This window comes from Erigeron canadensis, chromosome 4, assembly GCF_010389155.1.
Source record: "Erigeron canadensis isolate Cc75 chromosome 4, C_canadensis_v1, whole genome shotgun sequence".
Taxonomy (NCBI): Eukaryota; Viridiplantae; Streptophyta; class Magnoliopsida; order Asterales; family Asteraceae; genus Erigeron; species Erigeron canadensis.
The window spans coordinates 22,260,494-22,288,271 of NC_057764.1; the positions used below are offsets into that span (position 1 = coordinate 22,260,494).

The window sequence follows — 27,778 nt, forward strand, 5'->3', positions numbered from 1 at the left end:
TTTCAAACTAATTGCTTAATAAAATTTAAAAATTTATACACAGTTGCACCATAAACTTTTTTTCCACTATTTATTTATCAAACTTTCAAAATTTGCTTTAAAATGGTTGTGATTCTTCAAAAAGTGTCACTTATGATCATTTAGAAATTCATCAAATTTTGTATCATCTAAAATGTAAAAGTATATATTAAAAGTTTAATGACCAAATTTGGACAATTTCAAAAGTTATATAGGAACTGATACCATATAAATTTTTATGTTGTAACCGTGTATAAATTAAAAGGTACAATGATGGACCAGCAATAAAGATAGTAATAATTTGATAATATATAAACTAATTCAACGAAAAAGAAATTAGATTTTATTATCATATCAGATACAAATAATTAAGTTATATGTGAAGTATTTTTAAGTAGCAATATTATAATTATAATAATGAGTTAACTTATTGATAATGATAGGTTAAATACTTGAGTCAATTTGCACGTACATAGGTTTTATCTCTACTATTTTATAAAACAAATTACCCATTTTTATTTATAGAAATTCTGCCTTTAAAATACTTTTTTTTACCCTTGGCACTCACATGCCTCTCTCTCTCTCTTCCGGCACCACCATGCCATCATCAACGCAACAACACCATCCATCCATCACCCAAATCAACATAGCCGTGTTCGTTGGATAAAAATGGTTTTCATTTGAACTCTAATCGACACAACTTTTAATATCGAAAGTACTGATGCTATTAAGTCCGATATTCGATTTCGGGATTTGCTTTTCTTCTCTTATAAGTCCCTTGGTTCCTCTTTTTTCTTATAATATATATATAGTTCTCTGTAATTGCTCAAATTGATTAGGGTTTGATGATGCTTCACTCCTTATCACTCTCAAACTCATCATCTATAATACATATACAAAATAGCTAAGCTGCCAACGCAGCCACCACACCAGTTTTTTTGGTCAGTCTTCTTTTCAACTTTGTTATTTCTTAATTTTAGGTTTAATTTTGTTCTATATTTTAATTTTTCCATGAGGACTATAATGGATAAAAAGAATGTTTATATGCCAAGTTCAAATGGAAGTAAGTACTGTTTTGCTCTATGTACTGCCATAGAGGATGAGAATTTGGATATCTCGAAACCCTTATCTTAATTTACTTAAAAATTATAAGTTTTTTTTGTTATAATCTTTTTGATCAAGAAATCTTTTGTTTTCCAGTGGAAGGGTTAAAGCTATTGATGTTGACCTCATACCCTTTGTCACGGATGGTGATCCGATCACTTCGAATTCAAGAAGAGAGACATCTTTGAAAATTTTACCAGATAGTTAGCTTTTACTCGATCTATTATTGAAAATAAAAATACATAATATTGAATTTTAGATGCTAAGAGCTTGACAGGCTATGCACGAGGTTAAAGAAAACCATATTCAAAACTGAAGCAGCAAACTGCAGATCATCGTTTGTAAAAGTATCAAGTCATTTGGGTAAAAGTTCTGTCATATGTAATAATGTCAACAGTAATGTATAATGAGTATCTATGTGAATTATTCCATCTATTGTATTAATACTTCTGGGTTTTATCCTAAAAATCGATTCATATATGCTATGGTACACAAATCTTCATGTACTAATTTCATATATCATTACCATATCGTTACAAACCTGAATGGTCATTTTTACTTTCTTATTTGCAGGTCTTGTTGAAGACAAGTTAGTCAATTGACCCGGATGAATAATTTTTGCTAGATCGTGAGCAAAAAAAAAGGCATTGCTCCATTGAAGAATTTTTTGCATTTTGATTTATCACTTCATTCATGAACAAAAGTTTTTTCCCAAAGTTATTACCTGTTAATTCATTCATTTCGGTAAGATTTGATGAGTATTTTGGAACTTTTTTAATAACCTGATCAAATTTTGGTGTTTTACATGTCTTTAGAAATCATGTAGGATGATGATTGATGTATGACATAGTATACATGTGGGAACTATCTTTAAAGTGTACTATGTTAGGATGATTTTGTTCAAATCCTTTCTTTATTTTGTATGTGAGGATTTGATTATATCGTTAAAGTATATTGTTACCGTTTAGCTTTTGAAAGGCTCCAATTATACGTGTCAAAATTTTTTATATGTGTGTTTATTTTCACTTTTAATCTCCTGGTCGATCGTAACAATGACAACCCTATCTAACTTTTTTTTTTTTTTTAATTTATTTCCTTTTAGGTGTCTACATAGGATCATGTTCATGTTTTGAGGTTAGACTTAACTGGCGATTTATAGGTGTTGCACAAAGGAGCTCAGATTCAACCGTCTATTCATTTGTTCTACAAGGTTACCCCAAATTTTTCCTTCTTCCCGATTCACTCTTTCCTATTGCAAATAGGAATTTTGTTTCTACAGTAATGTTTATCGATTCCAAGTTCTATGGCTTTGCTTGCATTACCAGAAGAATGGATTTTGTGTGGAGGGTAGCGGCTAGAGTTTTAGGTGCATGATTGTGGGAAGACATTTTCTTACTATTGAATTGGTTTTGATTTGAAGGTGGATGATTGGGTGTACATAAAGTCTATTATATGGATGCTCGGGCTATTGTTGTTTAGTGTCTATACGTTGTTTGGAGTTTGTAAGAGATGCATTTGGTGTTTGATTTCAGTCGTGTTATTTGGTTGAGAGATGTACATGATGGGCATATCCATTATACATACAAGAGAAGTCGTGTTATTTGGTTGAGAGATGTACATGATGGGCATATCCATTATGCATACAAGAGAAGTGTAATTAATTGTTTTTTGTTCTAATAAAATAATTGAGGTACTAACTTCTTTTTGAAAAATAAAAAACAACTATGACTATTAATTTGTTATATCCCATATTCTCCATCTTATAGCAATCATGTGGGCATATGTTGTTCGTGGATTCATTCACACAAAGAAACAGTACCGTTACACTTAACCACTGTTCTTTTAGTACCGTTGCAACGTGCGGGTACCCTTCTAGTTCAATATAATTTAAGTACAATCGATTCATTGAAGAATATATATTTGGGCTGTATATTTTAGGTAAGAATTCTAGTTAAATTTGGATAAGGTCTAGGAAGTTACTAAAACATACCGATCGACAATTGTAAAAGGGAAATGCTAAATACAGCCCTAAGGGTTGTAATTAACGTGCATAAAAAAACGTGTACTTTCTATATTAAAAGTCCGCCCCCTGATTTTCATGGTAAATGTACAAACATTTAGCAAACCTCATTAATTATATAAAGTAAAAGGACTAATGTCGTGTTTACTTAAAAATAAATTTAGTAACAACACAATTATTTTGATCTAAGGGTTATAATTAAAAGTTGAAACTCATCTAACGGTCCTTATTTCTTTATAAAAGAATTTAGAATCTTGTTATATATATATTGGTAGATTGGTAGATATGTTATTGTTAAGAATTGCTAAATACAAACTTATTATTATTTTTAGATTAAAATCAATACAATATCCTATCCATCATAAGGTGATAAGGTAAGTGTTATATTTATTTTTTAGTTCTGCTATAAATATGTATTATTTCTATTATAAACACTTTAATTTAAGACAAATTTGATAATATTTAATGACTCTGGTCAATGTAATGTAACTTATTACGAATGTCATGTTGTTTTATAAAATAAATACATATTATACTTTAAAGTTAATAATTTGATATTTGATTTTGTATAAATATGTTGACAATGTATTTTTCTGAAAATTTATTTATTATACTAAATAAACATGCTTTATCTATAGTATCGTCATAATTATCTAAAAATTATAACAAACATATCGTACGAATCATTGACAATAAAAATTATTTTCTAATATAATATAATTTTTTTTCAATAGATAGTATTCATATTTAAAATTACACCGTTATTCCGCAAACATACAAGATACACATTCTACTAAACATTTTTGCTACCATTTTTTTTATTAAATTATAAAATCATTGAATTTTAACATTTCTTATAATAACTACTAATTATGCTATTAGCGTATTCCGGGAGAAGATAATCTAGTTAGATAAATAAAACAAAGGTAAAAAAAAAAAAGAAAAAAGAAATAGTGACATGGTCTTTTTGGTTTACACATCAATGTCACAAGGAGCAAATTTCGGCCTTTTTCCCTCACAAAATTCTCCCAATTTAAGAGGTGTCAATGGTTAAAAATGGTCATTCCCCTTACTTGAAAAATAGACTTTTTCTTGACATAAAACACCAAAAAAGTACTAGCACATACAAAATGTTTCCAAAAAAGAATCACAATTTCACTATCCCCTTGTAAAACCCTTAAAAAAAACTGCGAAAAATGTCAGACAATATTCCATTGGAGTTACAAGCTGAAATAATAAAAAGGTACCTGTAAAAACATTGCTTCAATTCCGGTTAGTTTCGAAACAATGGAAGTCACTCATCGACAGCCCCGACTTTGCTGATGATTACTGCGCCCTCCAATCCCACCCCCACCGTTTGCTTATAAGGTACATGTATGATATTGAACATGATGAACAATTTACTTCTCCTTTCATGGTATATTTCGATTGCTGATGATGATGATGATGATGATACTTTTCACCATCAACAAATTTCCCTTTTCGTAATTCGATTAAGTTTCGTTGGTCTCAGGTTGCTCTCAACGGGGTAATTTATTGGCTTGCTTATGAAGGGATTAATGTGAATTATGATAAACGAGAGCAAGTACTCGCGCGTTGCGGCGGTGATATGGTGGGGTGATAGGTCATAGAGTGTGATAGGTTATAGAAGATGATAGGTCATAGAGTGTGATAGCCAAATGCCTTAGTCGTACGGGCTCTACCCTTAGATTTAAAAATTCGTCGAAAGTATATCGAATGACATCTCTAATGAAAGAGTACGAAATTTTAAGAACACCCATATAATTTTTGCATTTTAGGGAAGTAAATGTTGAAACTTAAATCTAGACAGGGACTTTTTGTTTTGTAATATAGTATAGATGTATATCTCTAAGCGAAATGGAGTCTGTTGTCGTGCCTGAAGAATTTGAAGATTTTTATGGTGCATGGATGATGGGGCAAGGTGTAACTAAATCGTTTACAAAACTATTCAATGTTAGTGTTAGGACACAGGAACCACATTATTTTTTAGTATGTGGGTTTATGAAGAATGGTGAACCTATAGTCGACCATGGATCTGATGCTCTTTTTGCTTATGGCTCTTACTCGGCACGGATCAAGGATCTTGGGATTGTTGGAAAAAGTTTTACCTTAATAGTGAATTCCTACATGAAAACTCTACTTTTGATTGATCATTGAAATTTTAGTGTGGAGCTAAGAGCATACAACCATTGGGGCAGGCACACAAGGTATGGAAATTGAAGTGGAATTAAACCATAGATTAGTTGAAGTTAATGAAAAGTATAATGTATTTAATATGGATTGATTATGTTTGTTAGTAGTGGGTTTAATGTGTCTAAATTTTATTATGTTGAAGCTGAAGGAAAAAAATTGCCAGCTATTTTTACTTAATTATTACTTGGTTTGGTGGTAATTGTATTACTATTTCCTGGATACTTTTTGTTATGTGTTCTAAAATGGTCTCCCATCTGTTATGTGAACATGCTTGTTTTATAAGCTAGTAAATTGCCGATTAATCTTTACATTGTGAGTGTCCTCTGATTTATTCCGTCAAAGTAAACAAGGTATCGAGTGTGAATCTCCCTTGGAGGTTTTATATGACTTCTGCCTGTATGGATAGTCAGACTTACTGACTTAGGAAAAGTGTTGACAGTTGTATTGGACCTGTAATGCGTATATCTGATCAGTTATACTTGTTATTCACATGGTTGTAAAACTTGGTCGAGTCGGCCTATTCCTCGGCAAAAAAATGGGATTTTGGTTGATGTGTTTGGCCTGGATTGTTTGTTGGTGGAATGGTGGTATGGGTGAAAAATGGGATTTTTGTTAGTGTTTGTCAACAACAGAAGGTCTAGTTTCTTTTTTATTTTGCTAGACAAACATTTATCAAATTTATATATGAGAGGACTTTTTTTTGTTGTTAGACAAAAAGTTGTTCATTGGATTTTCAGGTTTGTTTTACCATTTTTTGCTAACAAAATGGAGATGCCAGCTAAACTAATCTTTAAATTTCATTAGTTTTTATTCCCAAACCTCGTCATCCATGTCTTAATTTAATCTTTACTACTACTATTTTTCTTCCTTTGTATCTACTTTCTGCTAATGATAAAATATTATTAAGAAAATCTGAAAACTTTATCATTGTGAGGTGGAATCACAATAATAATAACTTCGTCTTTATTTACAAAGAACAAGGATAAGTAGTGTGACGGTGAATGTTATAAAACTCGAGGAAAAAGGCGGCACCCCGGGGGGGGGGGGGGGGGGGGGTTAATAATGGTGGCAAATTCTTATGCAACTTCTACATCCTATTTAACAATGTGCATAAAAGAATTTGGTATAGGGAATTAGTTTTTTGATCATGGTCAAGGTGAATCAAGTAGTCAACGCAAGAGGAAAGTTGATTAGAAGTGTAGAAGATTAGTTGGCAAAGGTAGAATGTGCTTTTGTTATGAACTTGTATGGGTTAGTTATCTTGTTACCACGAGCTCTTGATGCCCTGCCCATTCTGTTTGTGAAAATGGGTCGTTTTCTAAGTAAAGATTAATATGAGTAGGGTCCAACTATTGCTTGATATGTTTGTGGTAATGGTTATGGTTTTTTTGGTAGTAATATGATATATACTTGTGGTTAAGTGCAATGTTTTTAAGTTTGCGAAGCTAGAGAGTCATTTGAGGCATTTGGCTCATCGAATCAAAATAACTAGACAAAGTGAAAATGGTCCATACGTGCTATAATTAAAATCTGCATATCTGATGCTGTTAGCTTAGAAGTTTGGCCAACAGATATGGTCTGTAGAGTTTTGGTGTCAAAATTTCCAACTGCAGGCTCCACCATTAATTTACGGCCCTAAACTCGGCAATAAAAACCAGCCTCACATGTCCAAAGTTGGTATTTCTACCTGTGAGTAGGATAACGATCTTCCTGATTATTGCCGAGGTTGCTAGCCTTAAGAAACTCGCTGGAAGGAGCAATTGGATAGTTTCTGATCAGAATGGTGTTCCGACTTCCATTAAGTTACCACAGCAAATCACTTATATAGTTTCAGGGGTTATTCATTTTAATACCAAACTGATATTAGATTTCAATCAGAAGGTTCAGGACAACTTAGATCCCAAGCTCCTTGAATTCGCTTGAATTGTGCCTCTAAGCTAAGATGTTTTTTGGCAATGCACCTTTTGAAAGCTACTGTGCGTGACTCTTACTATCAAGAGATGAAGTTTACTTCACTGTGCTTGACAGCAAGGCATAATACTGTTTATGGTCCTCGGACAACAGTTCAGGTAGAAGAAATGAAGCGTAAGGCCGTAAGCTGCTTGCCTAGGAAGTGGTTGATAAGGAGTTTCATGAGTTTTTACAGCTGCTCAAATCTGCAAAAGCAATGCCACCACATGATAAATTGTCTAAAAAATCGAGTCTTTTGAGGCATTTGCTATAGTTGCTTGTAAAGATGATGGGCTAAGTAATACTGCAGAGGTGAATCTTAAAGCAATGGGCTTAGCTAAGACGGTACTTCAGCAGTAAATCTCCTCATAGATATCGGATATTTCCCTGTACATAACTATCTTGCTCTCCTGAAGTTCGGCGTACCAGTTATCCTGAGCATATTTTGTCAGCAGTGGCTGGAAAAACCACTGAATTAGAAGGGGGTATAAAAGTTATAAATTGTCAGATGTGTTTTTTAATAAGTTTTGGTAAGTAGGACTATCTGGGGTATTTGGTCCGCAATCTCCTACTATTAGTTTGGTAGAACCTGGTTTAGACAGTTTGATGTTCTTTATAAGCTGGTGATACTTAATAAATTTGGGTTTCAGATATATTGTCATCATTTTGACGTTGTTGTTTTGCGTTGGTTTCCAAGTTTGTATGTTAATATATGTTGTAGGTTGCGAAAAGTTTGTAGTTGAGATAACTGAGCTACCAGATTCATAAAGGTTTGCAGTATTCATATGTTGTAGTCGTAATTGTTGCTCATTCACTGGAATGCCGCCAATTAAATTTACAGTGTATACCCACAAGCTGCATAAGGTTTAGGTTCAAATCACCACAGGTTGTCCAGGCTTACCTAAAAGACATCCAAACATATTTTGGGGTGTACGTTGTGGCCTATTTGAGCCATTTCTTTTTAGGCTACTTAATTACCTTTTTAGGTTGTTGGGCTGAAAGTTGCGATATTTTTATGTACAATCACAGGTCTAGAAGTGTCTCTAGGCTGTGTTTGGCATTCATTAAATCTATGTTGTTAGTTAGTCATGCTATTATGTATGTTGTGTCATATAGTTAATCATGCTATAATGTGTGTTGTGTCATATATGATCCTTTTTGGTGATTGAGTATTATTTTAATCTAAGTATCTAACTCTGTTTCTTAATCTAGAGGGGAGACTAGTTGCAAATTGGAGCAACTATTATGTTTTGAGCTTTTTCCACGTTGACTTGCTCATGTCCTTTTCTTACCACAAATTACATGACTTGTATGTTAAAATCATATAAAAATTTATGGAATTGTCATTTAGTCTTTATGACTGGCAATTGAAACAATGATTTTGTATGTTGAGCTTTTCACAATAATGGTGCATGGTACTTTATGTTATAGATGTTTTCTTAGTTCAGTTTTTACTGTTTATTTTCTCATACGGAACCAAAAACTGAACTGAAATGCTCAGTTTTTCAGGAAAACCAAACCCATCAGATTGGGTCGGTTTGTAGAGTGTAAGTTCGGTTTTTGCTCACTGGCTCACTCTTACAGTTAATCTTATCAAAGCATTAATTAAAGTCTTAACAAAATGTAAGTTCTATATGGTGACTATAGTTTATACTCCATAGGTACTAGAAAGCATCTGTAACATATAATTTCAAACTGAGTGTCGTCACTTATTTCTTATGACCCAGTGAGATGTTAAATCTAGTCGAATAAGGTTAATCCATAAACACCCTTTACAAGTCTTATAAATTTTGGTTTTGCAATGACAACCTTTATGGTTTTTATGAAATTGACTACATAAATTAGTATTACACTTTTGTGACGCAAAAGCATATTATTCAACCCCGAGGCTAGCTTCTGATTTTGAACTTCTAAGCTTTCATCTAAATTTACCATTAACTAGGGTTATACCCGGTCGTTGGCCGGGGACAACGATTAGACATAGACTTAAATGCGGGTCATTAATTTTAACATGTCAACTGTTATCATTTGAAAGAAAAAAAAAACCATATCCTTAAACAATACGTAAATCTTTAAATACAAGATTTTAATGGCGAAGTAAAAAATTATAAAGTATCTTTAAAGATAAAAATTAGAAGCTTAAAACGTTCATGGTGCAAACAAAAAAGACCAAAGTGAAATACCATGAATTATCAAACATAAAACTTTAATGTTAAAAATAAAAAGTTTTAAAAGATTTAATAGTTTAAAGTGTGAGACACTAAAACATTATCACCCTAAAAATAATAATATAAAACGCAGGAAAACAAGTTGATATCTATACAACACGCTAACAAAAAAACGAAAAAAAAAAAAAAAAACTAAGCAGGCAGGCAGGCTGTTGAGCCAACTACCTGCCTGGATGCTTCACTGTTCAAGCGAAAAGAATTTAGAAGCTTAAAACGTTCATGGTGCAAACAAAAAGACCAAAGCGCAATACCATGAATTATCAAACATAAAAGTTTAATGGTAAAAATTAAAAGTTTCAAAAGATTTAATAGTTAAAGTGTGAGAAACTAAAACGTTATCACCCCAAATATAATAATATAAAACCCAAGAAAGCAAGTTGACATCTACAGAACACGTTAACAAAAGAATGAAAAAAGGCTGCTGAGCCAGCTACGTGCCTGGATAATTCACTGTTCACGCGAAAAAAATTTAAATAGGTTATAATATTTATTGATATTGAGATATATGGATATGTAATCAAAAAGGTACTCTAAATTAAGCGTTATGCTTATTACGTCATGACGTTAATAGTTAAGATGTGAATACAGATGCAACAAAACATTGCGTTAAACATAGTTCAAGGACATTCAGAAAGCTAAAGTTGCATAATTCACGACTAAATAAATAATAATGTACGTGCTACAAGATTAATGAACCTACTAAATCTTTAGGGGTTAGCTATTATAATACAATGTTGTTAATATTGTATTATATTGTGTTGTCACTTGTAAAAATACGTGTATACGAAATTATTTTATGTATGAAACAAAAGAGGGATATAATATATATGTCATTTCTAATATTTTGTTTTTTTTCTTTAATATTCTTTATCTTATCGGGTTATAGTTCTATTTGTTAAAATAAAAATACATTATAAAACCTTTAATTTGGCATTTTTTATTTTTTATTAGGTTATGTGTCAACTAATTTAAACTAGAAAGAAGGAGTCTTTAGCCCATTTAATTTCACGTTTTGGCCTACCCGTCCATATACCCACTAAGGCACTAATGGTAAAACTCAATAGTCTTTAGGATCGAACCGTGGTAAAAATCCCGCTAAGTGGTGTCGCATGACAGATAGTGTAGATAACAAAATTTGAACCTGAGTCACTTGAACCACGTATCAAAACCACTACAACTAAATGTCATTGGCAAAACTAGATGTATATTAATTGAAAAAAATTATCATTATAAGGATAAGATACAATATTCAATTATTATATTTATGTAATCTAGTTACTTATAAACCAAATATATGATTATGGATATATTTGATAATACTAGCTGGAAGTTAAAAACTGATAATTGGTGACTGGAAATTGTTACTAATAGAAATAGGCATATAACTGAAAGCTGGTAACTGAATTTCTTTTAGTTCTATTTAGACGTTTGATATTATAATTAAATAAAACATTCATTGGAAAAAACGAGTGAAAACATAAGCTAATAGATCATAGATCATACATATATTTTATTATGAACAATACTTTTTATTAAGTGTATTTCTATTTATATTCTAATATAAAAAGTGAACTATTATGAGCTGTATTATCATGTAGCTTGTCAGGAAAAAAAAAATTCATAAAAACTGTAAAAAAAATGTGGTCTAGGAGGATATCTACTCTTAAAAACATAATATGTCAAACATATCCTAGATGTGAATATCACTTATTAAAACGAGCATAGTGTCCGCGCATTGCAGCGGCTAGAAAGTGATGACAATATAAAAGAGAGGCGATGGTGGAAAGTGAGGTAGGCGGTTGAGAAGGAGAGCAGCAGCGGAAGAGGGTGATAGAAAGTCGATGAGAGTGTGTAATGATTAGAGAGAATGGAAGGATGATATATAAGGGTATTATGTTTAAGTAAGGATATTTTGGGAAGAAAAAAATGCTGAATTTAAGAAATTCAATACTGTTTATAAGGGAGTATAGATATAGATATAGATATATTTTATAAGCTTAAATTATGGAGTAGCCCCGTATTTAGATAAGTATATAGATATAGATTTATTTCTTGTATATAAATCAGGTCATAGTCATACACAATATCAGTATTGGGCTTGAGTCCCGAATTTAGTTGGGCTTTATTTCTTTTTCACCAATCTATCTTGGAAAACAAGACAACAAACTCTGTAAAACCCTCGTCTTTCTCACAATCTCACCCCACCCCTCTTTTCTCTCTCTAAACCTATTCCAAAAACCCTTACTTTCTCTCTCTAAAAAAAATTTTAAAAAAAAATCCAAAAAACCAAAAATGTCTCAGCAAGCAGTCAATGTACTCACCAGAATAGCCCAAGCCGCCTTCGGTTTAGGCGCGATCGGCGCCGCCGCGAGCTCAACTCTCTACACCGTCGACGGCGGCCAACGCGCCGTTCTGTTTGACCGTTTCCGCGGTGTTCTCGACGAAACCGTCGGCGAAGGTACTCACTTTTTAATCCCGTGGCTACAAACTCCATATATATTTGATATCCGTACAAGACCTAGTCAATTTCAATCAATTTCTGGCACAAAAGACTTGCAAATGGTTAACCTAACTCTGCGGGTGCTTTCACGCCCCGAGGTGACCAGACTGCCGTCGATTTTCAAAACTTTAGGAACCGAATACGAAGAAAAAGTCCTTCCGTCAATCGGAAACGAGGTTTTGAAAGCCGTTGTGGCTCAATTCAATGCTGATCAGTTGTTAACTGAACGTCCGCAAGTTTCGGCGTTAGTTAAGGATAGTTTGGTCCGTAGGGCTAAGGATTTCAACATAATGCTTGATGACGTGGCGATTACGCATTTGTCGTATGGACACGAGTTTTCAAAGGCGGTTGAGCAGAAACAGGTGGCTCAACAGGAGGCTGAGAGGTCAAAGTTTGTTGTGGCCAAGGCTGAGCAGGAGAGGAGGGCGGCGATTATTAGGGCGGAAGGTGAGAGTGAGAGTGCTAAGTTGATTTCTGATGCTACTGCTGCTGCGGGTATGGGGTTGATTGAGTTGAGGAGGATTGAAGCGAGTCGCGAGATTTCGTCTACTTTGGCTAGGAGTGGGAATGTTACTTATTTGCCTGGAAGTGGGAGTCAGATGCTTCTTGGCCTTAATGCTTCTCGTTAAATAAAAGGTCGTTTTATCGTTTATATTGTTTATATATATATATATATATTTGGTTGATTGCATATATGCTTCTTACTTTGGTTGAATGTTGGTTGATGTTAAATTTGTTACACTGTATATATGTTTGTGCTTAATATGTGGCTTGAATCAGATTATTTGTTTGGGATTTAGATGAACTCTGTGTTGGGGTGTTTAATCGGTTTTGTTCTCATCAACTAGTTGAATGTGCTTTAACTGATATCTAATAGGTATTGAGGTATGAGACTATGTATAACAGCTATAAGATTAAAATTTAGATTTGGCAAGTGTTTGCTATTGTGATGGGCTAGATAGATAGAATTGTTTATCAAAATGGAGTCTGAACCTGCTAGAGATAGATTGTTAAATATGCCATAATGTGTGATTGTTTTTTTGTTCATTTAATATGTTGGCTCTGTATGTGCTTCAACCGGTTGATACAGTTGCTTCTTTTTGGGGTAGATTATGTTTCTTTGTAAAACTTTGTTTTAAAATGATAATCCCAGGCACAAGTTCTTTTATTGGCACGAGCATATGGTATCTATCGTTATTTGATGTTTTAATTGGTCTTATTTAGACACGAACATATGGTTTCTAACGTTATCTGACGTTTTAATTGGTCTTATTCATTGTTTTTTTAAACAGTAGGAAGTTTCTTGCCACTTGTAAAAATATGTTTCTATTGGACTTATTGAATGTTTTTTCTTTTATAGACACGAGCATATTGTATCTATCGTTATTTGATGTCTTAATTCGCCTTATTCAATGTTCTTTTAGTCAGTAGAAAAGTCTCTTGCCACATAAAAATGAGTTTTACCAAAAATAAGTGCAAATTTTAACTGATTTGTGAAACTGCATTTTTTGGGGGATTGAAATTGGCACTTGGTTGAGTTTGAGTTTTAAATGCTGTTTTTGTCCTTTTGAAGTTATTGAATGTGCTTCAACTGGAATTTACGGATGGTTCTGATATGATAAACTTTTGCCGCAGCTATTAGATAAGATTACAGTATATAAGTCAGTATATAAGTGATTGCTGTTAAAATTGGCTAGAAGTATCAGCCTGTATGGCTGTATGCTCCAATAAATGTGTACATGCCTTAAATATCTGTTGTGAGAATCTTGCCTATATTCTTATAGAGGTATTTCATGGTCTGCTATAGCTATTATAATTTTTCAAGTTAGTAATTCCTTGTTTTGAAAATCAGCTGTCATATGGTTTGCTGAGCTAATCACGAACATTCTTTGGATGGGGAAAAACCTAATACTCGAATTGTTAATGTATGAATAACTGTTACAGCTATAAGGAACAGTAGTTGTGCTTCTGATATGCATTTGTTAATGATTTATACGTTTGTACCGTTATATTCTTAATTGTATTGTGAGTGAGTTTACTTGTTTGTAAGTTAGCTGTCATTTAGTGTGCTAAGTTAATACTGTTCTGATTCAAATTATTCAATAGGTTATGGAGTATGAACTGTTGCAGAAAGCTATAAGTTTACAATAGATAGTTATTGCTATGAAAAATTGTTCACTTAGAACTATATGGTTATACGAAACACAATTTTGAACATAATTCAATAAGTTGCTTATACCTTTAAGATTACAATGGATAAGTGATTGCTATATAAATGGCCATACAGTGGTATATGATAAGATATGACTGTATGAAATGTCATCTTGGGCCTGCATACTGCTAGAAATTGTATTGCATGTAGATGTTATATGTGATTGCTTATTATGACGATCCTTCATTTACATTTGCTAACTTCTTTGAGTTTAGCATTCAAGTAGACATAGTCTGGAAGAGACCAAGACATTAGTTACCCCAAACATTTAACTAATTCTGATTGTATCAGTGACTATTATAAAGCCCGTAGAAGCAACCTTGTGGTTTTTTTTCTATACCTGATTTAGGTTCAGGTTCATTGCCATTGTTATGTGATATGAGTAAATTCTGTGATGCAAATTGCCACTATCTAAATCTATAAAGACTATAATGATTTTTAGTAGCTTAGATAAAAAGTCCGGAATGATTTGATGTTACATAATACATGCATTGAACTAATTATGTATGTCATTTATGTGTCTCTGTTTGTCATGTTTGTTTATCAATGTTGTTAAATCATTGTCTAGTTGTGGCTTCCTCTATTTTCCAATTCAGAGCATTCTTTCTGATTTTTTGCTGAATTATCTTATTCACAGGGTTGGTTGGTGGTTCGTTAGTTGAAGACCAGTTGTGGATCTGTCCTCATCATTTTAGCTTATATTGCTTAATGCAAGTTGGATAAACTTAGACTTTTATGTGTAGTATTTTGAGAGAATAACTCTTTACCTACTTTTCTGAGTTGGCATTACTTATATGAGTTAGTATTTTGGCTATTAAGTACTTGGTGAATCGTATTGCAATTCATGTCTAGTTTCATGTTTGCAAGTCGAATTGATACCAAAAACCTCTATAATGCAACTCAATTTTATAATTCTTCTTACATTATGTTTGTCTGTTGAATGCTCTTGTTTGAAAATTTCCTTGAAATGTTAGGAATACGCTTGTTTATTAGAGCTTGCTTTGCTTGTTGCTTCTAGAACTTTCTGAGTGCTATCAATAGGACTGCGGTAATTCTGGTTGGAAATGTAGATCGTAATCTTTTGCGTGTCTGTGACTCTGTATGATAAAGCATAACTTATCTTTTGATAATATGTATTTAACGTATCATTTATTAATTGGTCATTCTAGACTCGATGATGTTGACATGTTGTAAATGTTGACAAAATGCAAGTCAATATCGTGAGTATAGATACCATAAAGGACCCGTAACATATAATAACAAAGCAAGTGTGGTCACGCCTGTCCGCTCATGACCAAAACCCTTATGCTAGGATAGATTTGGGTCGATTTCAATCATGTAAAGGATTCATAAATCTTGTTTAAGTATGATACTTCTCTTTTTTAGAAATATAAAGAAACCCCACCTTTTTAATCGTATTCTATACTCTATAATCTCATTCGGGTATTTATACGAGGATTTTACCTAGTATTTGATTTTCCATAATTTTGATCTCAAATTAGGAGTCGGTTCAGTGCGAATATTTTCTACTTATTAGACTATTTATGTATGGTTGGCACGGGTTTCGTGAGAGCTCTAATATTTTATGTTATATGAGTATATGACAATGGGTGAATGTAGCACAACATATGGCGGCTATCGATTGGTCTTAGGCGTTATTGGAGGGGTGACTTTTGGAGATTTGTCTTCTCAGAAGGAGAAGCAGCTGGAGGCAGGATGTGTGAAGAACAGGACTCTCAATAGGTCAGTGCATAAGCTACAAGTTGTAATGAAGATTTATGTTACCTGGAGGCCTGATGTGTGAAGAACAGGACTCTCAATAGGTCGGTGGAACCCATTGAAACCATTTTGATGGATTACTCAATAATCATGATCATAGATTGTTGACCCTCTATTTTGGTTTGATCCATTAGAAAACAATTAGGGTATGTTTGGTTGGATGAAATGAGGATGGAGAAATGGAAATGCTTACATTTCCATTGTTTGATAGTACATGAGAGATTGGGTGACGGAGATTTCAATTTCCCAAGAAAAGCATTTGTTCACAATTTGATTTCTTCTCCATTTGTAAAGAAAAGCATTTTTCCTTAGTTTTAAAGGACAAATGTAAGACACGGAGATATCATTTCCTCAACAATCTGTAGCTTAAAACAAAGATATAAAAAGTCCAAACACGTGACTTGCACATTTCAACTATCTTTGTTTGTTTGAATGATAGACTCCAAAACTTATCTTCACTTTTTGCTTCTTACACTTAAATTTTCTCTCTTTCATCTATTTGATGCTTTTTTTCATCTTTGCAGATCAACGTCCCACACTTTGTGTGATGCATGATACAAAGGTTTTTGATTATTATTACCTTTTATTTTTTTTCCAGATCTATGTCTCACATATTTTTACCTTTTTATTGTTGGCAACTCCCGTTATTGTATCTACTTCATTTTGACATGTTGTTTGGAACTTTGGATCATTGAATCAGAAATATATATATCCTTATCATCTTTAATTGAGTGGTCATTAATCCAATAGTTTTAAGTGTTTCATTTTTCTCCAGCGAAGATCAAAGATTTTATTTAAGCTTCATATTATTTTATTTTATTATTAATAGATCTAAACATGGAACTTGTTTGTTTTGAAATTATTTGTTACTGGCCAAGTTATTTATAAATCATTTTAAATTGAAAATTTTAATTTATATATATATTTCTTAGTTTTATTTATTAAAAATTTATAAAAATCTAAATTAAATTTTTTTTCATTTCATTTCTTTGATTGTCACCAAACGAGATAGTTGATTTCTTTGCTAATTTCATAGCCCAATTTCCCACTATTACCCAACAATGGAAATCATTGAGTTTCTCATCTAATTTCATTTCTCTGTATTTTATTTCTGTGCATCATTTCATTTCTCTCAATTTCTCCCTACCAAACGTACCCTTAGAGTCGTCTAAACAGTATGAGGTATTTGTCGAGTAATATTCATAGATTTTCTATCCTCTCTTAACCTATGAGACAATTGTCATTTTTTAACTCAAGCAGATGGTGGATACATTTACTTTATGAGGGAATGAGATTCCCTCAAGTTTTCCCAACTTGACTAGTCAAGTTGAGAGGATCTTGACCCTAATTTGAAAATCAACGGCTAAGATTAAATAAGTATCATTGAATCTTGTCCCTTGATTTTCATCGAAGGGTCAAGATCCTCCTAACTTGACTAGTCAAGTTGGAAAAACTTGAGGGAATCCTCCTCCGATAAAAGGTTTCACTGGAAACAACAAAAATAAACAAAAACGGCAAAACAAAACTATAATTAGCCTTTAGATGAAAGATTGTCCAAAGTATTCATTTATATTCTACAAAACATCATGTCATTACAAGTTTTGATGTAGGACATCATTTAAGAACACAAGGTGTTTTACAACAGAACACTATGTTCAAATGTTAAAAATGACCTCTCAACTAACACAAGCTAGCTTGCCTGTTCATCGTCTCTAAGTTTCATACTTTACCCGTAAGTACGCTTGTCCCCAATCATAAACAACTTATACAATCTGGGTGGTCAAGCAACAGTAACGTTTCAGTGTATGAATCTATAAGCCGTGTATAACACCTGTTTCCAGTAGTATTCTTTAACTCATTGAAACGTTCCAAGTCAGGTTCATAAGAAAGAAGCGTTTTACCGCCACGTGAGTCATTCTCTTCAAGCACAAGTTGGCCATCTTTCTCTTCAAGCACAAGTTGGCCATCTTTCCTAAAACCAAGTACCCTTGGTCTATCGATACCTGGTATATACGGCATTCTGACTGTATATAGCTTTGTGAACGAGTTTTGAACTCCACCCGGCTGATCCATCATCATCCACACACCAATTTCTTGTTTTTTGAATAAATTTTCTCTTTCAACCACAACAAGAGACCTCCTAAGCTCAAACAATTCCAACATACGCGACAAAGTTGCTAAACAAGGTGGGAGGCATAATTCTGAAAATTGTTCACTAGTAATATCACATGACACAATCAAATGATTCAAAAACTTTCCCTCAGGAGTGTAATTAGAAGCGACCCAATAAATAAACCTCTCTATCACTACCTTCGTATATGTGACAGAAATTGATTCACGAGTAGTATCGGAAAAAGTTCTCCAAACCCCACTTGTTAATGTTTAAATGTGTACCTGCAGCCGGGGTCCATAAGTAATCCGGAATATGGTAGGCTCGGTCACATTATTATTATTATTATTATTATCATTATAACAAAACTCCTTGAAACCAAAAAGATCAACTGCACTGAGTTCACTAGGGACAGATATAAAGACGGATTTCCGAAGTGATGGATTCCAAAGATACAACACGTTATCCAAAGCATGGTGAAATCCAAACAAGCCGTGCGAGTAACCTATATAATAGTAACGACGGCTTGGCAAGGGAGGAACAAGGCGTTGGAGAAAGCTATTATTATCAGAATTGAAAATATCTATATAATGAGGGAGAGAATAACACGTAAACAAGTGACGATGAGGCTGAATGTGGGCGTTGTAATCAGCGATGAATTGGGAGGATTGGATGATAGATTTCCATTGTTTTGAAACTGACATGAATTTCATTAGTGATTTTATGGGAAGCCTTTGAATTATTTCAATCTGTATATCCAATGGTACTACTACTGGTATTGATTGCATTATACGATTGTTATTTTGTGTTATTTCATCCGCAAATAGCCACCTGTGATTTCCATTCTCGACACGGGATCTTTTTCCCTCTTTCGACAATTCTGTGACGGAAAAAAGAGTAGCGTTTGATCGATTTTTTTCAAAATTCGACTTCTTTGAATTTCTTATTTTCACTCGCTTATTCCGACCCATTAGGGTTGTTGAGAGTTAATAACTATTGGCTTTATCTTTTTCTACTGATTTTTTGACTTTATTCTTAACAATCTCTATATATAGAGAGTTAGTTACACTTTTGCTCCTCTAAAAAGGAAACCGGGTGTGTACACTGCATCATATCCTGATTGGGCCTGAACCCCGAAAGTTGACCCGACCCAATCCGTTAAATCTGTCAAAAATAGATGAAAAGTAAATTTCTAGTCGTTTGCTGAATAGACATGGGATATAATGCCGATTTAACTTGATACTTTTTTAAATCTCATCATCATCATATACAACTCTAAAATCAATTCATCCAATTTACTTTAAAGCCCCGTTTGAGTTGTTAGAATCTTTTAAAATTCCTTTACTTATTTGGCTGAATGAAAGAAAAAAAAAATTGGAATTTAAAACTGTTTAACCAATTCTTTAAAACAAAGAATTTGAAAGTTCAACGGAATTTAAGTAACTTGACCAGAACACTATATATATATATATATATATATAGGATATAGATTAAACGAGAAGATGACTTAAAGAAAGAAGAGACATAAGGTATTTTTTTTATTTCTTTTTTCCGGAAAAAGAAAAGTTCTCACACATGTGCAAGTTATATACCTTACACAATGAGAATCACAAGAATAGACGGAAGAACTTGATATAGGCACTTGCCACAACGTATGACGGTGATTGATTGGTATACATAATCACAAGCAAACCATGGTGCCCATTTGTTTTGCAAAGAAAAACATAAGAGAAATGCAAAGTTATGTAAGATTTTTTTCCGAGATAAACAACATAGCATTTGACACGATCTATATACAAACGCCAACTTCAAGTTATAAGCTTCATTTTCCATAGGACTGACTAGAAAAGGTGAGAAACCATGCAAACAAAAGTGAACTAAAACATATGAATGATTCGTGTTTGTTAACAACCATCATAATCTTTGCTTTTACAAGCTTCTAAAATGAATATGACCTTTAGACTTTAGTCCATCAATACTTTAATTGAAGGCTCGACAAAAGGAAACTGCAGAAATATTACAGGATACTTGAACGTGATAGATCAAAGACTGGCACCAGTGAAGTAAAATGAAAGTTAAAGAAGCAGTCATATTTTTCGATACCGATGACTTCGAGCTAATGGCAGAAATATTGCATATTACAGAGTGAATGTTCAAATGCTTAACAACGAACTTGGGCATAAATGCTAAGAATTAACAGGTTACCGCATTAATTGATAAGATTAAGCTCCATCTGACTGGACAAATGGATTAGCAATCTCCTCTGTACCATCAGTGGGTGAAACAAGCATTACGGCAGTACCCCTACAAACCTGCAATGATAAATCACGATTGGTATTCAATTTTGAGTTCAGCTAGATAACCAATACAACACTGAATCCACCTTAACCTAGGTTGATCGATATTCCTTTGCAAAAAAAGACCTTTGCAAAGAAATTGATCTAAATTATAGAGACCAAGCTGCTATTTACGATTAGGAATGACAGACACACACAGAGACATAGATGAACATACACTCACACGTACACATATATGAAAGTTCAAGGAATTGTACAGAGAGACATAGATGAACATCCAAGGGGTTGGCATGATGCTTGTTCATATAGATGGCAAGATGCACAGCTAATGCAAGTTGGGTAATAGGTCAAATTGATACCAGATTGAAACGGGACCTTTGTATGGGTGTGTTGGGTTAGGTAGATACAACATAGCTAATTGCGATTGAACCATATAATATTATAAATAATAATATATTAATATATTTCCTTGGATGAAACATGCTACAAAGTTGTATACATGGGTAACTTTTAATCTCTTAGACCAGTTCTCTTTTAACTACCCGCTTTAAGATATAACACCCCAACTCGCCCATTAGAGATGCACAAAAAACCCGGTTAACCTAACCGACCCGGAGCAAAACCGGTTAACCTAACCGGTTAGGAACCGACTCCGTACAAGCCGATTATAGGTTATTAATAACCGTCGGTTCCTGATCGATTACCAATACCAAAACACAAACCGATTATTAACCGATTAACCTATAATCGGTTAATTATCCCAAATAATAACCGGTTAATCGATTTATTTCCTATATCACATATTAACATACATATTATATATATACACTCAATGATTACCATAGCAGTAGCATCACCTGGACAGTTTTATAAACCCTCGATTTTGAAATCCAGCAGTAGCAGTAGCAAAAACTAACATGGACAGTTTTATGAGGTAGCCATGATTTTCGGTTCTGTGTTTGTGTTTATTTGTGTTGATTTTATGAAGAGTCGAGAAAGAAAGTGATTGATTGGAGAATGAGATTTATTGATTTTATGAATAGATTATTGATTGTGTTGATTTGTAGATTTGAGGAAAGACAATTGAATCGATGGTGGTGGACTGGTGCCTGCATATTTGAAGAACCCTAAAAACTTAAATCCCCAATTCTTGAATTATAAAATAAATGAAAGTCGATCGATCCCTGATGGCTTTAGTGGCTGTATTTCTTTTTTTTAAACAGATTACATATTAATGGGCTGGATGGGTTAATTTTTGGGCTATGGCTGGGTCGTTTGGCAGTCTCAAGATTTCAAGTATGTGGGCGGTTAAAAAAACCAAATAGGTTAATCGGTATCGGTTTAACCGGTTTTTATTAACCTAAACTGATTACATCGGTTCTTGATTTTTTTTATTTTAAAAAAAAAAAATAACCGGTTTCGGTTACTAAAAAAAATAACCGGAACCGGTTAATTGGTATTTGCACCTCTATCGCCCATTATGATAAGGGTGGTGATCGTACGTACACCCCCTCTTTTTAGCAATACACCCCTAAATTAGAAAAATATTGAAAATTTTGTCCTTAGGGTGTTAAAAGGTAAGTTGGATTCAGTAAGGGTGAAATAGTCAAAAAATATGTGTTATTGCCTATTGGTGTATGGATACAAAGAGGTGGTGTATGGATCACCAACTATTTATTAGTAACATGGTGGAAAATAGCTACCTCCAATTCTCATTTTATCGCGTAAAATCTGTATTGAACACAACGAATTGATGTAGGGTGATTCGTATCATGGCACTAATTTAAAATAAATGAAAACCATAAAAACAAGGTGCCAGAGAATTATCCAGCTGAAGAAACATGTAAACTGTTTAACTGGCATAACTATAAAATCTCAAATAAGAGCTTTTTATTATTTTTAGAAGAAAAACTCTAGATTAAAATAGAAAAACGTACTATTAAGCCAAGACTTCGAGTTTGATCAGTAGTCTTTAGTGGATCATCAGCATCTGCAGCAATTCATATAAAAAAATTTCAGTCTTTTAATCGAATAGTATATTAGAAAAAACAATAATGAAATACTATTTCGCAACCAAAAGAAAAACAACACAACGATCTAGCCTGAATTAGCAGTACAACAGACATTTAGAATCTCGTAATTAGAGGTCATAACGAAGAGAGTAGGCGATATACATTCTTATAAATAGTTGCATTTGGCTTGTCATTACACAAATTGTTTAGGGAAAAAAATCAATGCCGACAATACCATTATATAAAAGCAAAAGACTCAACAGTCTTACTAAAAGTGTCTTTGGGGTTTTAAAAGGTAAGGACATCCTGGTATCCTGCAGATTTTATAGGCACTGTCCGCATACAAATTACGTGAGAGAATATATGAGTTTCGAACCCACATATACACACAGAAAAAGATATTACTAAGGATTAAAAGTTAATGCATAAAACCATTACCTCTAATAAACTCAACAGCTTCATCTAGAACAAGGTTCAGCAACTGATCATATCCTTTAAGCGTCCCTGACACTAAATAATAAAGAATGTCAAGAAGCAACCAACTAATTAAGCAATTATAGTCATATGAGAAAATAGAAGAGTCGATCATAACATTATTTAATTACTTGATGATCACCACCACGAGGTAATCCATAAAAGCGGAAACTAAAATCTAATAGTGGGATGAATGGGGAAGCCAAACTATGTCCTTTATTCAACTTTTTTGGCTCATATATCCCAAAACCTACAATATCATATCACGCCTAGGGAGAAAGAAAATTTTATGGCGTAATACTCACAACCAAATATAAACAGTTTCAATAGGAAACCTATCAAAAGAGCAGCAGTCGATTTCTCAATTCCAAAATGTTCCTAAAAAATGAAATTATTTCTTCATCCTTGATCTGGATTTCTTAATCTTTTGCAGTATTTCCTTTTTTTTAATCTCATCAATAAATGATAATGTCGATGTATATTCTCATAGACTCATAGGGATATCATATCATTCAGTGTTTCATAATGTCCATATCGTACTTTTAAGTTTTAAATCAAGTGTTAAATCCTTTGTACATGTACTAATTTCCCAAACAAGTTTGCATTGCCTTTGTTTCAAATCTAAAAAGTATATATGTGTTGATACAAAAACTGAACTTTCAAAATATTACAAAAAGGTGTCCCAGTTTTAAAAATGTAGCTATATTGTAGGTAAAGTTAATAGCAGGTTGTAAAGCAGATTTCACTAAGCAGTTTAATTTAAACTCAACAAACACAGCAAGGAACACCATATAATCCTTTTTCAAGTCGTCTTGATGTACTTCAGTCACGCTCATTTCTTTGTAACACGCAAAAGAAAAGAAAGTAGATATTTTATTATATATATATATATATATCTTTACTAACCTTGTCTTCCCCCGGTGAGCTTGACTTGGACACCCTTGTCAACAAACTTGGCTAAATCCAAAACTGTTTCCTTCCTGCCTGACTGAAAAAAAAAATAGACAAGAGAAACACGTAAAGTAATCAGCTTTCAACTTTAATATCTTGAACATAAAGCCAATATATATATATATATATATATAAATATTAAAACAATAGTTATCCTAGCATTTTAAAGCCTTCTATAATTTAAAGCTATTTTTAAAAATTGCCACATAGGTCTTTATCCTATGTGACATCTCTATATTTTTTACAATATATAAATCTACAAAATTATATCATCTAAAACTATTAAATTAAATAAAAATAAAATCTATATATAAACAAAATCTTACAAAAATAAAAGTAAAAAATCACATTCTATATCATAATAGAAACCGTATGAATTTAAAATCTATTTTTAAATTTGAATTTGGTTTCTAACTATATCTAATTAAAGCTTTTCAACTTTTACGAATTTTATTATTTGATGAAGTAAGTTTTATGAAACTATTTTCTTTGAAAGAGTGTGATGAAATTCTAATAAGTCACATATCACTTTGCAAAAAATAAAAGATTGTTATGATTTTACATTATATTTACATTTTAACTTCATTTTATGTTCATTAGTATTGCATGAAGTATAATATTTGATAGTTAATATGAATATTTGATAACGTATGTTTTTATATAAATGCAAAGATTTTCATAAATAATAAGAGTTATATTTTGAATTTATCTATTTCAATAAATGTAAAAATTTCCATCTAATGATAATATAGATTTATATGTACATGCCTAAATAATATATAGTTGTTAAAAGTTATTATAAGTCATAACTAAAACAACATTTTTAAATAACCGCACATCGTGCGGGTAAAAGACCTAGTATATATATATATATACCAGGGAAAAGTTAGATCAGGGACTCCTATTTTTAGGGACTGTTAGGGACTCATTCTACCTCCTTCTCCGGCCACCACCACCATCATCTCTGACCACCACCACCACCATGATCATCTCCGACCACCACCATGATCCTCCGGCGACGGCGACCATCTCCGGCGAGACTTACACATGTGTAAGTAACTTACACATGTTTTAAGTACAATTTTTTTTAGGTAGATCACCCATCACCGGTCACCCCCTATGACCTATCACCCTCTATGACCTATAACACTATGACCTATCACCCTCAATGACCTATCAACCCCACCAACTTTGGTTTATGAATATCCTTAAGGGTGAAGCCCGCTCCGAATCATAACTTTTATTCAACTTACACATGTGTAAGTTGTACTTACACATGTGTAAGTCTCGCCGGAGATGTCGCCGGAGATGAATATGGCCCGAGATGATCAATGGTGATTAGATCCGATGAAAATGGACGGTCTAGATCGAGTCCCTAACAGTCCCTAAAATAAGGAGTCCCTAATCTAACCCACCCCTATATACCAATATATATATATATATATATAACTTTGATTACTTTGGAGATGTAATCAAAGACCCAACCATATTAAATTCTTGAACTATTAACAGAGTGTTTACTAGCATAAACTACTGCAGCAAAAAATAAGTAAATTTTTTTCACACAATAAAAAAGAAGAATCGTACCATCGCGAATAATGCTCCTGTAACTGAAATCGAGCAAAATCAAAACCTGCAAAAAACAAAAACATTACGAAATGAATCAACTTTGAAAAAAAATATTAAAAAAATATCTCTTATCAGGGTCACAGTACTTTACGACAATGTTCAATTACATTACTCTACTTTCGAATTGTATAACAAGCTACTTGAATTCTATAAAAATTGGTAATTAAGTATTCATAGAAACTTACATTAACATAAAGTGTTGTACTTTAAAAAAATGTTAAATTTAATCATTGAGTTTAACATGTAAATTTTGATGTAAATATCTGGTTTTTATAGATTGTATAAAAGTAGAGTAATTAAATTAATTATTTTTAACCCTAATATATATATATATATATACATATGAAACTGTATGAATGTAATAGATAAAATTAGTATATCAAGATACAGCAAAACCCTAGGTTAAATAAGATCTAAATTACAGGTTTACTGTGTGTATGTTTGGTGCTTAAAGGTGTAAAAGAAATAAGAGATAAATTACGGCACAATTGGTTACTTACGGTTGTCGGTGACGGAGGAGCGGCGGAGGTAGGATTTCCGGCGGCCGGGACTTGGGTAAGAAGGTAAATAGAGTGAGAGAAGTACAGGGGAAGAGGGACTGAAAGAAGATCTCTTGAGGTTCTGATTTAGTCCCTCAACTATCAGTCTATCACTTTTTTTTTTCTTTTTAAGAGTATCAGGTTTTTATTTTTGTAAAGTTAGTTTCGATTCAGATGTCAGATATTTTTTGAACCTCCAACCCCTCCTCATGGAAAATTTCTTTGAGATGAAAACCTCAAGACTCGAACCTGAGACCTTGGGTAAACTCACCTCCGGGGCTCACATAGTGGATTTAGAAGATAACCTTGACCACTAGGGCTTAATATCACTATTATTTTTTGCTTTTTCTAACTATTTTATTCACAATTTTAATAACACTGTTTTATAAGTTTTGGATCTTAATATCATCTTCAATCTTGTATGAAGAGATTGAAATGTAGACAATTTTATATTACTTAGGTTGTAACAGAGATAGAAAAACAAAACTCGCAAAGCTTGATAGTCATTTTTTGAATGACAAGCTGGATGATTTTCGCAAGATTTTGAGGGGATCCTCCATGAGCTCTGAGATATTCCTTAACCCTTTTCCTCTCCGGGTAAAGAAAGAGGCAGAACCTGTTATCGGAGTATCTTCATCTAATCCTCTATAACATCATATACAAGTTTTTATCATTCCTTAATAAAGTCTCTCTCAAAGGCTTCTTTCACAAGTTTTAGGTCCTAATATTGTTATGATGTATGAAGAAGTTGAAATTTATACAACCTTACTTTTACCTAAGGTAAAAAAAAACTACTTCCAATATCTACAAAAACTAAAATAAACTTGACATGTGTCTCTAAAAACAAAAAGGCACTAACGAATATCTTGTTATATGAACTTGTAACTTGTCATTTACTTCAAACACCCGTAAGATCGACTTCTTATTTTCTAGTATTCGTAAGTTATTTGTTTTTACGTATATTGAATGAATGTGGTCTTAATAAGAGTTTAAACTTGTATTTAAAATTCTATGATGCATATACAGATGGTTTAATAAATCGATATGATCTCCAACACAGTTAATTAAATGGTGTTTTCATAATTTGTTATAAGCCAGTTTTTCTTAAAAAACTAATTCAAGAAATCTAAGAGTAAATTATACCCTTTTCCTTAGGCTGTCCGAAGTGGGGCGTAATCCCCCCAAATCTCGCCCAAAACTCACCCTCCACACCATCCCGCCTCGCCGAATGCGCCCAAAACCCCCCACCAGGCGGAAAAATATCTATCGCCCCCTCATCCTTACATTTTCTTTGCTTTTTCTCTGATGTTCCAGCTACGTGTATATTTATATATTTTATGTATAATATTTGATGATTAAAAATAAAATAAAAAGTTACCTGGTAATCTGGTATCAGCCGCCGGCAAATGAAGAAGAAGACCATTTGCTTTTTTCTTTGCCTTTTCTCTTTTTGTAATGTTTTTACTTTATAATACTTTCAGTTTAAACCCCCAAGTATATTTTTGTTTTAACAAGTAAACCCCTAAGTATTGTTGCTTTTCTTTAAGTAATCATGAGAGAGCAACTTTTTAGAGATAAAAATTTTGTTGTAATAATAGCAGTAGTATATGGATGCCACATGGATGTAAAAAAAAAAAAAAAAGAGTAGGAAAAACATGGATGTCACATGTCGAAAGTCCTTCACCCCTAAATATGTCTCACTCTCCCATATTCCCACAAAAATCCTCTTGCTTACATGACG

General features: G+C 32.9%; 3 protein-coding genes and 1 long non-coding RNA gene across 7 annotated transcripts; 2 read left to right on the forward strand and 2 right to left on the reverse strand.

Annotated features, from left to right (window-relative positions):
• Positions 1–629: 629 nt before the first annotated feature.
• Positions 630–2,819, forward strand: LOC122596633. Of its 3 annotated transcripts, XR_006323350.1 has the most exons (4): positions 630–959; positions 1,219–1,485; positions 1,696–1,866; positions 2,225–2,819. It is a non-coding gene; the product is annotated as an uncharacterized LOC122596633 (long non-coding RNA). The 3 variants fall into 3 exon arrangements; XR_006323351.1 differs by lacking the exon at positions 630–959 and having other exon boundaries at positions 985–1,485; positions 2,237–2,819; XR_006323349.1 differs by lacking the exon at positions 630–959 and having other exon boundaries at positions 986–1,485.
• An 8,898-nt stretch (positions 2,820–11,717) lies between these two features.
• Positions 11,718–15,165, forward strand: LOC122598167 (prohibitin-3, mitochondrial-like). Its single transcript, XM_043770767.1, has 2 exons — positions 11,718–12,670; positions 14,884–15,165. The coding sequence occupies exon 1, from the start codon at positions 11,827–11,829 to the stop codon at positions 12,661–12,663; it is 837 nt and encodes a 278-aa protein (XP_043626702.1). The 5' UTR covers positions 11,718–11,826; the 3' UTR covers positions 12,664–12,670; positions 14,884–15,165.
• A 2,612-nt stretch (positions 15,166–17,777) lies between these two features.
• Positions 17,778–19,106, reverse strand: LOC122597165 (F-box/kelch-repeat protein At3g23880-like). The gene is made up of 2 exons (XM_043769795.1): positions 18,420–19,106; positions 17,778–18,335 (listed from the first exon to the last, which is right to left on the reverse strand). Exons 1-2 carry the CDS (start codon positions 19,104–19,106, stop codon positions 17,778–17,780), a joined length of 1,245 nt encoding a protein of 414 aa, XP_043625730.1.
• A 1,093-nt stretch (positions 19,107–20,199) lies between these two features.
• LOC122596166 (sm-like protein LSM7) lies at positions 20,200–27,480 on the reverse strand. Of its 2 annotated transcripts, none has more exons than XM_043768697.1 (6): positions 27,416–27,480; positions 25,457–25,502; positions 23,825–23,906; positions 22,883–22,954; positions 22,370–22,422; positions 20,200–20,447 (listed from the first exon to the last, which is right to left on the reverse strand). In XM_043768697.1, exons 2-6 carry the CDS (start codon positions 25,457–25,459, stop codon positions 20,358–20,360), a joined length of 300 nt encoding a protein of 99 aa, XP_043624632.1. In that variant the 5' UTR covers positions 25,460–25,502; positions 27,416–27,480; the 3' UTR covers positions 20,200–20,357. The 2 variants fall into 2 exon arrangements, with proteins under 2 accessions (XP_043624632.1, XP_043624633.1); XM_043768698.1 differs by lacking the exon at positions 27,416–27,480 and adding an exon at positions 25,999–26,166.
• Between the last annotated feature and the right edge of the window lie 298 nt (positions 27,481–27,778).